This window comes from Cuculus canorus, chromosome Z (assembly GCF_017976375.1).
Source record: "Cuculus canorus isolate bCucCan1 chromosome Z, bCucCan1.pri, whole genome shotgun sequence".
In the NCBI taxonomy this organism is placed as follows: Eukaryota; Metazoa; Chordata; class Aves; order Cuculiformes; family Cuculidae; genus Cuculus; species Cuculus canorus.
Window position 1 is genome coordinate 17,580,082 of NC_071441.1, and position 13,923 is coordinate 17,594,004.

Consider the following 13,923-nt stretch of genomic DNA (forward strand, 5'->3'; position numbering starts at 1 on the left):
GGAAAAAATTAAATAAAACAACACTAACCCTACCCCTCACATTTTAACGGCTGCAGCATCCCACATCTGTCTCTTCGTCACCACCTCGTCAGTACCTCCTGCTCCCCCATCCACTACAGACGACAAGATCTTACAAATGAAAGCCAGAACCTTCCTCTGCTCTTAAAAAGTTCTGCCGCTTCCTGGTGCCAGAAACGTTTTCAGTCTGGAAGGAGTTCACCGAGTTCCTCACACAAAGCAGAGACCCAACCCCGTTACGGCTGTTTTCTCAGCACCCAGGGCTGATTTATGATCTCCATGTCCTGTGACCTGTGCCTCCTACGCTGGCCCGTGCCCGGCCTTATTGTGTAGGGCAGGGAAAAAAAATTGAAACCATGATGTTTAAATTCTGAACATATCTTGAATTTTTTCATAGAATCACAGAACAATTTGGGTTGGAAGGGATCTTAAAGATTATCCCGTTTCAATCCCCTGCCATGGACAGAGACACCTTCTGCTAAATCAGGTTGCTCAAACCCTCATCCAACCTGGCCTTGAACACCTTCAGGGATGGGGCATGCACAGCTTTCCTGGGCAACCTGTGCCAGTCCCTCACTGAAAGTACTTTCTGTAATAAAAAAAATAAATCAGTAATTAAAAGAATAATATATCCGCGTTCCAACTCGGCAATGCTATATTCACCTTTCAACTGTTTACTTTTAAAAGGGGGAAATGAGTTCCAGTGCGCTTTCCCTTCCCCGCCTCCCGCCCCGTTCGGACCGAGGATTCCCGGGGGCCCCGCCAGGCCGCTGCTCACCTTGCTAAGCACTCCGCACAGCTCCACGGGCTGCCCGAGCTCGGCCTCGGGATCCTCCTCGGAGCCGGACGAGTGCCAGCTCTGGTTGTCCGACATGGAGACCCGCGCCGCGGCCACCGCCGGCGAGAGAAGGGCTTGGCGCGGTCGAGGGGGGACGGAGCGGCGGCGCTCCCTGCGCAGGCGATACCAGCGCAGCCCGCCCCGGGGTTCTTCCCCCTCACGGCGCCAGCAGCCACAGCATAGAGGGTGGCGGGGAGAGGAGGGGCGAGCGCTCACAGCCCAGCCATCCCGGCCGCCCCAACCGCCATCTTAACGCGAGGCGGGCACTCCCGGCCGCTATTTACCGCCTCCGCCCCGCCCCCGCCGCGCGGGGCCCGACGGAAGTTGTAGTCTTCCCTCCACCGCAGGGCCTGACGGGAGTTGTAGTCTTCTCCCCACGGCGGCTCCCGACCTGAGATGTAGTCTTTGCCCCTCACCAAACACCACCCCCCCAACCACCACCACCACCGCGGTGCCCGACGGGAGTTGTAGTCTCTTCCCCTCACCTGCGCGGCGCCCGACCGGAGTTGGGCCCCCGCGGTGCCTGATGGGAGTTGTAGTCCCCCCCCGCGGCGCCCGATGGGAGTTGTAGTCCTGTCCCGCTGCCAGCGCCTCTCGGAAGAGGAGCTTTCTGGCGCTCGCCGGCACAGCACTGGGAGGCATTGTCCCCCGCTGCGACCGCTTTACTCCCGCCGGCGGGCCATCGCTCTTTCGGGTTTCGCTTCCGCGCCCCAAGGTGAGGTGGGGAGCTCTGCTGCACCAAGGAGGGCGGTGGGGCTGCTGGGGCCCTCGCTTGCTCTTTTTGGGGTGAGGAAGGGGTTTTTCTTTAGCGAGGCAAAGCCGCTCTTGCTTTCAGGCGCCGTGGACGCGGCCACGACTTCCCTGCCTCAAACTCGGACGCTCTGGCGTGGCGACCGAGCCATTTCCCGTAACAAAGATGGCGGCCGTAAAGCCATTCCGGTCACAAAGATGGCGGCCGCAAAGCCATTCCTGTAACAAAGATGACGACAGCTGTGCCACAGGAAGGGGCGGGAGGCGTTGTCGGCTGTGTGGGGAGGGCAGGGCATAAGTGAAAGTGTTTGTGCTGCCGCTCCCTGGGGCGGAAAGGCCGCTGCGAAGGGAAAAAAAAAGTGAAAAAGAAAAGAAAAAAAAAAAAAAGCCGTGGAGCATGTCGCTTCCCAATTGATGACCAGGTGCGGCGGGCTGGGAAGGGCTTCAGGTTTGTGCCAGTGCATGTACTTTCTCGTGGTTTCTTGCGGGAAAATAAGTGTGTGAAATAGTGTCACCGGAGGAAACTTCATCTTTGGGACACAAGCTTCTTGTTGTATTACAACAGCAACCCAGCGGAGTTGTATGTTCCCGATTTTCTCCTTACGACAAATCGTGTGTGATTTTCCCATGTTTTTCTGCTTGCTTCCACTGAGAGTTTATTACTTTTTTTGAAAGAGCTCTTAGCGTAGACACGGGTATTTATATTCATTCTCTAAATATGTAGCAGCTAAAAGCTAAATAATATTAGTACTACCCAATGCCTCTGCTGTAATGAGAGCAGCAGTGAAAGCGATCATTAAAGCAGGATCGTTGTCTGGACCAGAAATACAAGATACTCATAGATGTTGTAATATTGGTATGATCACTGGAATATACAGGAAAATTTTTATATGAGTCTACTGTGGGTGCTATTTTAGACAATTCTGTAATATATAAATCTTTGAGAAACTATGTTCTTTGATTCACCAGATTTTTGGAAAGAAACCAAGTGAGGTATTTTTAGTGCGTGTTGCAATGTATTGCATCTCTTAAGCAAGCAGAGTGGGAGAGTTTTGTATATATTGATATGTATGAGAATAATTTATAGTTCTTCTTTGCAGTACGTTGCCAAAGTTAAGTGATATCACCTGCTTTTTCCCCATTAAACTCTGAATGAACTTCTTTCTCTGTCCTGATCCAGAACAGGAATTCGAGACATGTCTGAACAAATCCTTTTGGCAGTGATGCAAACTACGTAGCTGTGTGCTGTCATGCTCTTGGTCTAGGACTATTTACTTAATTCTAGAAGTGGCCCACCCCTCTTTCTTTTTTTCCCCCTTCCTAGCCCCCCCCCGGAGCATAGAACGACTCGGGTGTTAAAAAGTAAAGAATGCCATGGGCAGATATTCTTTCAGGTTCTTTAACAAACATATGCTTCACCGTGCGAGTGGTGAGGCACTGGCACAGGTTGCCCAGAAAAGTTGTGGCTGCCCCATCCTTGGAGGTGTTCAAGGCTAGGTTGGACGGGCCCTTGAGCAGACTGATCTGGTGGGACGTGTCCCTGCCCATGGCAGGGGGATTGAAAATGGATGATCTTTAAGGTCCCTTCCAACACAAACTACTCTGTGATTCTATGATATTCATCCTTGTTAGACAGAATATTTATTGGATTACTAATTATAGCTAATATCTTACAACCAAACTTTAAACAAACAGCACCAAACAGGTACTGAAAGGTTTGCCTTTTCAATTTGCATGTAATGCTTTGTTTATGCTAAATAATATTTTTTTTTCACCTCTGCCAAATCCTTCTAATTTGTCTTTCATTTTGTTCCTCCAAAAGATCTGTTGGGATTGTGAATACTTTATGTAAATTAACTCTTCTTTCTAATGTTCAGACCATCTTTTTCATATATAACTTGCCATCTATTACTTTCAATGAGATCAGGACATACCCACATTACAAAGAATGTGGTGCAGTAGAAATGGATTTGTAAAGGAAAGATTGGGTGCTGAGGACTTTAAGTTAATCTTATATATGTTTTAAGAGGTGTTTCTTTGGACTGGTGCTAGCTTGGTCCCACGGAGGGCACCTAAATTAGTAACTGTAATGCGTCAGGTGTGCTCTGAAAGCATGGGTTTCCAGTTTAGTTTAGGTTGAAAAGAATCTGGTTTCCCTGCTCTAGGAGCAATCTGGCACGCAAACCAAAGCATGGGAAATGGAGATGATCAAACCGATACGCTGATGTAGACTACTTACTCCTCTCTGCCTGCTCCTATGCCTTTTCCACAGGACCTTTATTTTGTACTTCATTGCTGTGATTGTTCCTTCCTTGCAAGTCTCAGTACTCGGTCTGCGCCCCTTCTAGTGTCTTAGCGATTGCAAGAAGTTTACAAATTATTGGTTTGACTGGAAATAATCTTCACCTTTGTCAGAATAGTGAAACAGAGACTGTTGTTTTGTATTGCTTATAAACTACCATAATACAAAATTATTTCTTGAGTTTTACCACTAAAGATGTCAGTCAAAAGCATCATAAAGTGCATAAGTTTAGAAATATCTCATTTTTTTCTTCTCCATTTTTATATCTCTTATTTCCACTATTGTACCTTCTGTTTTAGTGAGTTCATTGTATGTTGTTCAAACACATTCATCACCAGTTTATGAACATTTTCTACTGTGTCCGTGTTCATGGTTATGTTTGGTCTAGAATTTAAGATAATTTTTTTAAAAGGATCCTTGAAGGAGCTTTGTATATACCACAACAATAATGGTGTGGGCTCAGAGATATAAATTACATAGAAATAGTTTTCTAAAACAGATTTCTAAAATCACTGTATTAAGGTTTTTCTTCTAAGTAAAAATTATAAAGAAAAAAAACAAAACAGAAAATTACTGTTATTTATGAATACGTTGGCAATAGACATGTACTGCAGAATCATAGAATCATAGAATAGTTTGTGTTGGAAGGGACCTTAAAGATCATCCATTTTCATTCCCCCTGCTATGGGCAGGGACACATCCCACTAGACCAGGCTGCCCAAGACCCCATCCAACCTGGCCTTGAACACCTCCAGGGATGGGGCAGCCACAGCTTCCCTTGGCAGCCTGTGCTAGTGCCTCGTAGTGAAGAAATTCTTCCTAATGTCTAGCGTAAATCTGCCCCTCTCCAGTTTGTATCTGTTCCTCCTTGTCCTATCCCCATAAGCCTTTACGAATAGCCCCTCTCCAGCTTTCCTGCAGGCGCCCTTCAGGTACTGGAATGTCGCTATAAGATCCCCTCGGAGCCTTCTCTCTTTTTTTTTTTTTTTTTTTTTTTAATAAAAATGTCTGAATCTTATTCAAGAAAGGTGCTTCAGACTTTAGTCCTGTTTCTTTGGGCTCTTGTGACATCTGAGATAATTCACTTTCTTCAACACCATCGCAATGCTTTCTTTTCTTTTTGTTTGACTTTTTATGGTCACCTTGGTAACCACTGGAGTCACTAGTAGGCAATACGTGTTCCTGTTCTTTTTGCTTATGTTTTTTCTTCTTCTTCTTACCATCATATACTCCATTCATAGCATCAACATTCTGCTCTTCTCCATTTTCCCTCCCAGTGTTATCTGTCTCACCTAGAGGCTGATGTGTGACATTACCTCCCTCAAAGTCATTGAAACTGGTGGTCAAGCTTTGGAATTTCATCTCCATTTGTACTGTCAGTGATGGTTTCAGATTTCTTTGGCCTCATGCTGCTCTTAGTTAGTCCTCCTCGAATGAAAACCACCTCAGCTGCATTAGAATCCAAATGCAATACTTGAAATTTCAGTTCATCCCCTATTTTTAACCCCAGCTCTTGCCACTGTACAACTGATGTTTGTTCAGGTTTGGGGATAGAAGCGTTGAAGCATGCATGTATCAGGCAGCCAATATGACTACGGGCCACTTTATTAATTACACCCACCATTTTTTTTCCCTTTCTTGGGGCTGAAGATGATGAAGTCCTCCTCGATGTTCAGGTGGATGAACTCTTGGTCTAAAATGTCCCTGAGCTCGCCCACCACTTTGATGTTGTTGTAAGCCATGGGCACCCCCCGAAGGCTGGAAGGAGAGAGGGTGGGAGAAGTTCGGACGCGGGGAGAAGAAGAGCAAAGGGGAGGAGGAAAAGAGCAAAGGGGAGGATAAAAAGAGCGAACGGGGGGTGGGGGGTGGGAAGGAGAGGTGGGAGTTGCACCACTTCTGATGTAGTTTTTACTGGTGTATGTGGTTAGTAATGTTGCAGTTCCTTCATTATTGATGGTTGAAGTGCTAATTTGTTTTCAGTAATCTAGAACTACTAGGAAACTTTGGTTAGAACCTTGAGATAAATCTTTCCATTTGAAAGGTCTTATAAATTGCTGAATAGAGACAGGAGATATCACAGTTCCTTGACTTTTGAATAAACTATGAAGTTTTAAAGACATGAATCTTTTTTGATAGGGAAGCTGAAAGCAGGATTTTCAACAGAATTGTACTGCATCTTTCGTGCAGAAAATCAATAGGGGATGAGTATTCCACTTGTTTCACTTATGTCACTCTACATAAGTCAGTAATTGTTTAAATGGTGTAAAATTCATATTTTGACGTTTAATTTTGGGCATTGCCAGAAGCAGTTTCTATTGTATTTACTTCGTAGTGTGAATTTTTTACTTTTTAAAAAGGATTGAATTGTCTGTAATTAGTTGTATTTTAGAGCCAGTGAGTTCAGACATAATTCTAGGGGTTTTTTTGTGGTTTTTTTTTTTTTTTTTGGAGGCTAATTCTAGGTGCTTTTATGGGATCTATGTTTTTGCAAAATATTGAGTCAGCTGCTACTTGAAAAATTGTTTGTGTCAGCTTGGGCACCTGGAGTTTTCACTTCTGCAAATCCTGGCCCAGTCTTCTGTTAAGTATTAATTTATCATATACCTTGACTTAATACATACTTAGATCTTTCTTAGAAGATTCTGTTTTCTAGGGAACTGTATCTTATTATGTTTTGGAGAGAGATAGAATAGTTAAACAGTAGCAGTTTTGAATGTATTAGCAGGGAAGATAGTTGGTTAATACCGTGATTATTAAATGCTGATTACTTTGTTGTGCAGTTCCCCCTGCACAAGTTCTTTTCTTGTACATCACTATAGGATTAAAACTGACAGAAGTTCCTCTGATTGAGGCTATTGGTAAACCAGGCTCTAGTAAATATCAGTCTCCCTGTGGCTGGAAAGAATTGAGCAGTTAGTTCAAAAAGATCATCTGATGTGCTTGCTTTCACGTCTTTGTTTTTCAGTGGTTTATCCTGCTAGGAAGGAGAGACTTTGGAGCCTTGGATACTTAATTTTCAGAAGAACATGTTTTTACAAGGAAATGAGAGTTAAGGAGTTTGTTAAATTTGATCCCATCAGCCAGAATATTGCTCAGAAAAGCAGTACATCACTTATTCAAAAGTAATGTAATATAATGTTACTGTTCTGGGATAAATCCACAAAATGGATACATCAAGTAATAAGAAATCAAATGCACTACTACTGTACTGTAACCTTTCAAATATCAGAAATGTTAAAAGTATTCTAGAAGGGTTGAATTTTTCCTAGTTTGTTGAATGTTTGTTCGTTCTTGTCTTAGAAGTTCAGGAGGTAAAGAAGGCATTTGCGGGAAACCCATTGCCCAAATGACCTGACTGTTAATACATTAATTTCTATACAAAGGTCTATAAGCTGGGTTTTAGTTTTCTAACAATGGTGACCTGAACAGTTGCATGTACAGTCTAGGTGAAGATAGTTCTGTTCAGTGAGTGAAATAAAGAATGTAGCCACCAGTTCAATCTTAATTAGCAACCGGAGAAAAAAAGAAGTGGTGTCCATTAAAAAAATTGATTTACATGAGTTGTGGTATCATTGGGAAGGTCTTGTATTGTTTCTTTTTATTTATTACTTATAGTATTGTTTCAGTAGTATCCAGAGGCTTTGTTTTGAGGTGGCCTGTGATGTAGTTTCCAGTTGTAATAATTTCCAGTGCAAGGAAGACATTTGAAAGGTTGTGATTGAGAGTTACTCTTTAATCAGTCTCCTTGGGTTGTTTGTTCTGCATTCACTCTTCAATCCTTTGTTCTTCAAGAATTCTTCAATGCTTGGCAAAAAGTAATGAAATATAGTCTTTAGTACACATGATCTTTATTTCTGCGCAAGAGTCACCCCTGTCACTTACAGTGGAGTTTAACAGCTTTCCTTATCTCTTGTTAAAACAATTTTTCTTAGGTTTATTTGCTTGTTTATTTTGGTGTGGGTTTTTTTTTTTTAATGACTTGATTTCCTATCCTTTGACTCAGTATGTATATAATTTTCTATATGACTTCTTTATATTTTATGTTTTACATTTATATAAAATGAAAGCTTTTGCAAATAGGTGAATACGAGATTTCCTGTCTGCAATCTAGAACAGTAACTGCTCATTAGTTTATGGGTTTTGGTAGAGAAAGCTTCTTACAACACTAAGCTTAATTCTATCTTAATAAAGTGACTGTAAAGAATGATTATTAGTCACCTTTTTTTTTGTAGCATTCTCACTAGGGAAATACACTTATCCGTCTTGCTTTATTTTGTTGATGTTTCTTGGCTTGGCCTATGGGGTTTTTGTTTGGATGAAGTGTCTATTACGGTCAGGTGGTGGTCCAGCAACGTTTTATGACAAGTGTATTTTTTGAAATAACTGAAGTTGCCTCTTTTAGAGTCTTAAACTACTGAATTACCCTTTTACTGGACGTGTTAAAGTTGGATATTTCATATTTATCTTTTGAGGATCTTACGAACACTTGTTAAGGTTCTGGGAGTTTCATGTTATTTACAACAGTCTTCAATGTGGATGTGATTATTTTATGGAAGTTTTTCCATAACACACTTCCTCTAAGCACTCCAAACTTTACTTTACTACTTTGTAGTGTTTGATAATGGTTCATTTGTAAGATTTTCATATGAAAAATAAAAGACCGGAGATCTAATGTGTGTTATGTATTGATATTTGAAAGGAAGTTTCTTTCTCTTTTTCTTCTCTTTGCTGTTTTTACTAACTTCGGAGACTTTTACCTGTTGAACATAGAGTAATCCAATTTTAGCCAAAAGCCTGAAAAGTGATCATCTGTGGTCAAAACTGGATGAAGTTTGTCCTAACTTTGTTAATTGTTTATCATACTCTCAGTACTTTTACAGAACTCTAACATCTTGGCCTTTTTATTGAAATGAAATTTAATAATGCTTTGCTTCTAATGCAGCCGATGTGCTATGACAGGAGTTCTGAAGCTGTCCCTCCCATTCTACATCTTTATATGAAGTTAGCTGTTACAATTTTATTTTGTCCTTCCTAAAGTAACAATAGACAAATACAAATAGAGGAATCTCTAAAACATTTTATTTGAGGGAAAGTAGTACGTTTGTTTTGGCCTCATACTACAATAAATGAGGAGTTAGATTTTTATGAAATGTTATTGGAAGCTTTTATGAGTTTTACAGGGATTAAAAAAAATCTGTTTTATTTAGATCCTTGTTTTAGCCGTCTTAAAAATAATAATTGAAAATTTTGTAGAAAGGAGTCTTTAATAATTATTTTGCTATTTGCAGCAGTGGGGTTTTTTTGCACGCTGTGGATATATACTCAGAACAACTGGGTTGTAAAAGATGGTTCTATAGATCTGTAATATGTATCTTGATTCTTATGTTTAGCTTCTGAGCTTTGGGGAAGCTGGCAGTTGTGTATCTTAGTAACTTGTTTCCATCTTGCTGTTGGCATGAGCATTTGTGATAGCAAAGATGTGAGAATTTTGTATTTCAAATGAGGACTCGTACGCAATGTACATGCATCAAATCATGATTCAGTATGTAAATAAATTCTTTTTCAAGCTTTTCCATGCTTTTGTCATTTTCCAGTGCTGGTACTTCTTCGCAACAAGTTAAGTCTACCAAGAAAAAGCAAACTGTTAACAGTCAGCGTGATGACACTGTGTCCACTTAACTGAATATTCTTAGAAGTATTTTTTATCTTCCTTTTGTATTGTTTTATAACTTGAAAATAATAACATGAAGGCATTTAAGTTTTCACACAATGCACAGGGTTTCTGTTGCTGGACTTGGAGGATTTTTAACGAAGACAGGCTGGAGGAGTGGCACAGGATCAAATAGAACCCATTTCCTTAAGTCTGGTTGGGTCGACTGTCCAAAAATATGCTAAATGTGGATAAAGGTGGACATGCTTGAAATTATATCCTTGCTTTAATTTTACTCCTGTTTCAGTCTCTTGATACTTTCATATAGTATATAGCACTGCCTGGCAGGTTCCTTTGAGTTTCTGTGCTTGCTCCTAGAAGAGCTTGATTGAGGTATTATTAACAGTCTTTTTCTGCTTGTAAGCATCACATGTTACTAACAAAGTTTTCTACACAGTGATGCTATTGTGTGGTTCCTCTGCACTGCTTTGTTTTGCATTAGCTGTTGGCGTTCACTGCCAAAGTCTTCCTCTTTACCTTTAGAAGTCCTTCCGGCAGCAATTGGAAAGTTACCTCTTCCACTTACAGCTGATTGTCCTGCTCTCTTTCCCCCATTTCCGAATCATACGAATAATAGGGTAGTATTTAATTGTAGGCTGCCTTCACAGACTTTTCTGATTTCACACCCTACTTACACAGTATGATGCTGAGAGATTTAATGTGTTCTGTTAGGGAAAACAGCTCAGTCTTGCAGCAGCTTCTTGAGGTGACAGCATGCCAAAAATATGTCACTTTTTGCCTAGACTGTTCTGAGTTAGTGTTTCATCAGACTCTAAACCTTTACCTACTTCTATCAAGTTATTTTAGCAAAAATTTTATAAGATTGTGTCATCACGAGGTAAATGTTTTCTCTAGGTTAGTTTTCCATTAAAAGTTACTCCTTTGTCCTTACCAGCTTCTACGCTGACATTTTATTCACATTTTGTGTAGTGATTCAAACTGCTTCTCCTGTGCTTCCTTTAAATATACTACTTCCATTTTGATTTTGTTTATGGCAAATGATCCACTGGTTTTATTTGACAGTGGATATGGTCTGTTGTCATACTGTAGCTTTTGTGATTAATTTCAATATGCTAAATATTTTACGTATTTTTTCTCAGGTCTGTTAATCTGAAACCAAGGTAATCTTCAGGTTCTGTTCATGCTTAGTTGCTGAAAATTGTATCGTTACTCATGTTTTCCCTTCTGTTCACCTTGAGGCGTTGATAGAGAACTAATGCCATGTCCTCAAACAAGTGTTTTATTCTTAATCCCAACCAAGATATTATTTTATATTTATAGACATTGTCATCTGGTACTAGCAATGTATTTGTTCCACACAAGAAGCTGAAAAGATAAAACACATCAGGAGGCTACCATTTATGGGAATTTTTAAAGACGATTATTTTTTCCATCGCTGGTATCATCATGGTAATTTTTTTCTTGCTGGATATATAACAGTGGTATAGAGAAGGCTTTTGACTGACATGAATTACTGTTTAAAGCTTCTGCTACAAAACTGAGCCTTTAATAGTGGTCTGAATGAGGGGGGGGGAAACATTTGTATGTGCCAGGGATAAAGACACTTCCAGGAGTAAGGAACAGCTGAAACATATTGTAAAGCCTGGAACAGGAGATGAAAGTGATCTTGTGTTCATTAAGGCTTCTTAGAGGGAAGGAGAGATAAAAGAACCAAGTGGCAATAATGGAAAGACATTTACCTTGAGGAAGGTATTTATTAGGAATTGTTCCTGTTACTTACCAGAGATTGCCAGTAACAATGAAACTATTGTGGAGGTAATTGATACAGGGTTATGTGTGAGCTTGGGATGAAACTTGGAATGTTGCGTGGGATGGAGTGCTTTTTCTTTTGATTGAAGTCTAGCAAGCCTGTTCTGGTAAATGTGCATATTAAATGTATGAGAGTGTCCTGCTGTAAGTGAAAAAAGTATGAGAATGTTTGTCATTGTGGCCTATTACTTGATAGTAATAGGAGCATAAAAGCTAAGGAGCCACTCCCTTTCCTAGCTGCCATTATAGTAACTTAGGTGCTGCTAAAGGGTCAAGAGAGGAGTTTTGATCACCTTCTGTTCTTTGAAATATAGTGAGAGATACAGAGAGAAATGCAGCATTAACTACCTGCTCTTGCATCTTCATAAGACGTTGTAAATAATGATCTGAAATAATAGAATATGATTAAAATTGGTATATTTTTGTCAGAATTTTTTTTAAAGGTGACTTTGTTTAATGTCTTCTATTCAATTGATTAATAAGTTTCAGGAGAATATCTTCAGGAAAATACAAACTTTACTGTCACTAATTTAAAAAAATCACTCGTGGTTCTTCACTGGCAAAAAATTATCGCTAAATGCAAAAATTCATAATTGCCTCCTTCAAGTTGGTTGCCAGTGAGGCCCGCTTAAGTCTTGGAGTGGGAAAGCGGCATTTAAAGAACAAATGTAACCCTCTTAAATTTGTGTAGTTTGTGGTTGTTTAACAGGGCTGCTGTATGTGCCTGAAGGGAGCGGCTCCTCCACACAGGAAGGGCTCGTGTCACAGGGTGCAGCTTAAAGGGGAAGTTTAGCAGTGAATGTGCTTCCTGCGTGACAGTAAACTGAAGTGGCTTATGAGTCAGCAACCTGGGGCAGAAATTAATTCTTTCTGTATGCTTTTCCAGTAATAAACACAGATTAAGTATTTTATGCCAGTATCACACTTGGATTCTGCTTGTTTTAATCAGGCAAAACTAAGACTACAGGTTTGTGCCACAGAGGGTAAAATTTCCTTTCTATAAGATCAATTTAATATCAATACAATTTGCCATATAATTAGAAACTATTGAAAGATTCATCTGTTTACTTCCATAAACAAAAAGGGAAGATGTCAGAAGTTCTCCTCAGAAGTACCTGCACGAATAAGAAATTAGTGATGGCAATAGTTGAGTAGTAAAACTTTATGTGTCCTATTAGTTGAATAGCATGGCTCTACATAGTGATGGAAGAAAGGAATGCATTAATTTTACAATGAATTAAACAAGAGGGAGTTATTCTAAACTTTTAATTGAAGCGTTCTGTTTCTGAAAGATGAGCTTGAACACAACAGTTCTGAATTTGAGCAAGAAATTACTGGGAAAGATTCTGTGGCTCGACTCAAGCAGGAATGAGGAATAAACAAACATTGGTCTACTGCAATTTGAAACCCATTGAGTTTCTTTTGTTTTATTGTAATAATCTAGTGAGCAATATTTGGTGTTTGAGGCAGTATTGTTTCAACTGACAGGGTAACGTACAGGCATAATCTCATGAATATGTGTAAGGTACACAGGCCTTTACCTGAAACTGGTGGTGCCCAATTGCTTCTGTAACAGAGCTTTAAAAAGATTATCTTTTTAAGTTAGTAAGAAAGGTAAAATCTGAATGTCTCCAAACTCTGATAGAGTTACAGGTGGCTTTATGTGATGAAGATGGCAGGTCAGCCACTTTACAGGAATACAGATCTTGGTATTTGTGATAAGTATGTTGTTTTCTGTTTATTCAATAAATACAGCAAATGGATTTTTTTTTTTATTGTTCAGCTGGAACTTAGAAACAGATACATGATTTAAATTCTTTTTTTCAGGTAATAAGTCTTAAAAGAGGTACTTGTGTTCAAGAAGTACTATAAACAACATGAAAAAAATTGCTACCAGCTCTTGCAGTGAAGATGTTCTGCTTAGAATGGGCCTCAATGATAACAAAGCTGGAATGCAAGGATTGGATAAAGAGAAAATCAATAAAATCATCATGGAAGCTACCAAGGTTGGTATGATTGCTCTTTTCCTGTCGCTTTACCTGTTGTCAAGTATCATGAGGCCTTCTTGAAATTTTATCCGTCATGTAGATGGAGGGCAGCTTCTAAGAATAAACATATATGTGAGGAAGAAAAGGAGGGACAGTAGCATTGGGTACCATAGGGTGCTCTTTACGTCATCCATAGGAACATGGAGGAACACAGTTGAGTACATCTTTAGGTACTCCTTCTTTGCCTGAAGACATACATAAATATAACAGCATTGTCCAGAAGTAAATGTGATGGTTTCAGTTTGCTTAGGTGTCTTGTTTTCTCCTTTCCTATTCCTTTTGCTACTCCCATCATTAAACAGCCAAGCAAAACCTCTGTTGGTCACCTTCCTGTAACTGATTAATATGATATTACCGGCTTTTTCTAGTATTTTCAGTAGAAGCAGAAAACAATACAAAAAGCTCTTATTTGGCAGACTTCTTTTGCTTCCATTTTTACTTTGATGATACCTGATATGCTATCAAGCCCCTTTTTGATCAGATGTTT

The 13,923-nt window shown here is 40.0% G+C and overlaps 3 protein-coding genes across 8 annotated transcripts in view; 1 reads left to right on the forward strand and 2 right to left on the reverse strand.

The window, feature by feature from the left end:
• Positions 1 to 1,143, reverse strand: part of CERT1 (ceramide transporter 1) — a 73,969-nt gene extending 72,826 nt beyond the window's left edge. For 2 of the 3 annotated variants that reach the window (XM_054053378.1, XM_009557646.2), the window contains exon 1: positions 797 to 1,142. In XM_054053378.1, coding sequence (XP_053909353.1) covers positions 797 to 892 — 96 coding nt within the window. In that variant the 5' untranslated portion in view covers positions 893 to 1,142. Of the gene's footprint in view, positions 1 to 796 lie in introns of all 3 variants that reach the window. The other variant, XM_054053379.1, reaches the window with a different exon arrangement.
• A 283-nt stretch (positions 1,144 to 1,426) lies between these two features.
• Positions 1,427 to 13,923, forward strand: part of POLK (DNA polymerase kappa) — a 36,362-nt gene continuing 23,865 nt past the window's right edge. For 2 of the 4 annotated variants that reach the window (XM_054054480.1, XM_054054483.1), the window contains exons 1-2: positions 1,427 to 1,571; positions 13,216 to 13,394. In XM_054054480.1, the coding sequence (XP_053910455.1) occupies positions 13,266 to 13,394 (129 nt within the window). In that variant the 5' untranslated portion in view covers positions 1,427 to 1,571; positions 13,216 to 13,265. Of the gene's footprint in view, positions 1,572 to 1,983; positions 2,055 to 13,215; positions 13,395 to 13,923 lie in introns of those variants that run through there. The other 2 variants (XM_054054481.1, XM_054054482.1) reach the window with 2 other exon arrangements.
• On the reverse strand, positions 1,688 to 7,247 carry LOC104056397 (DNA-directed RNA polymerase I subunit RPA43-like). Its single transcript, XM_054053987.1, is given in 5 exon segments — positions 1,688 to 1,946; positions 4,948 to 5,244; positions 5,246 to 5,544; positions 5,546 to 5,673; positions 7,148 to 7,247. Coding segments are annotated over 5 exon segments (1,083 nt in total).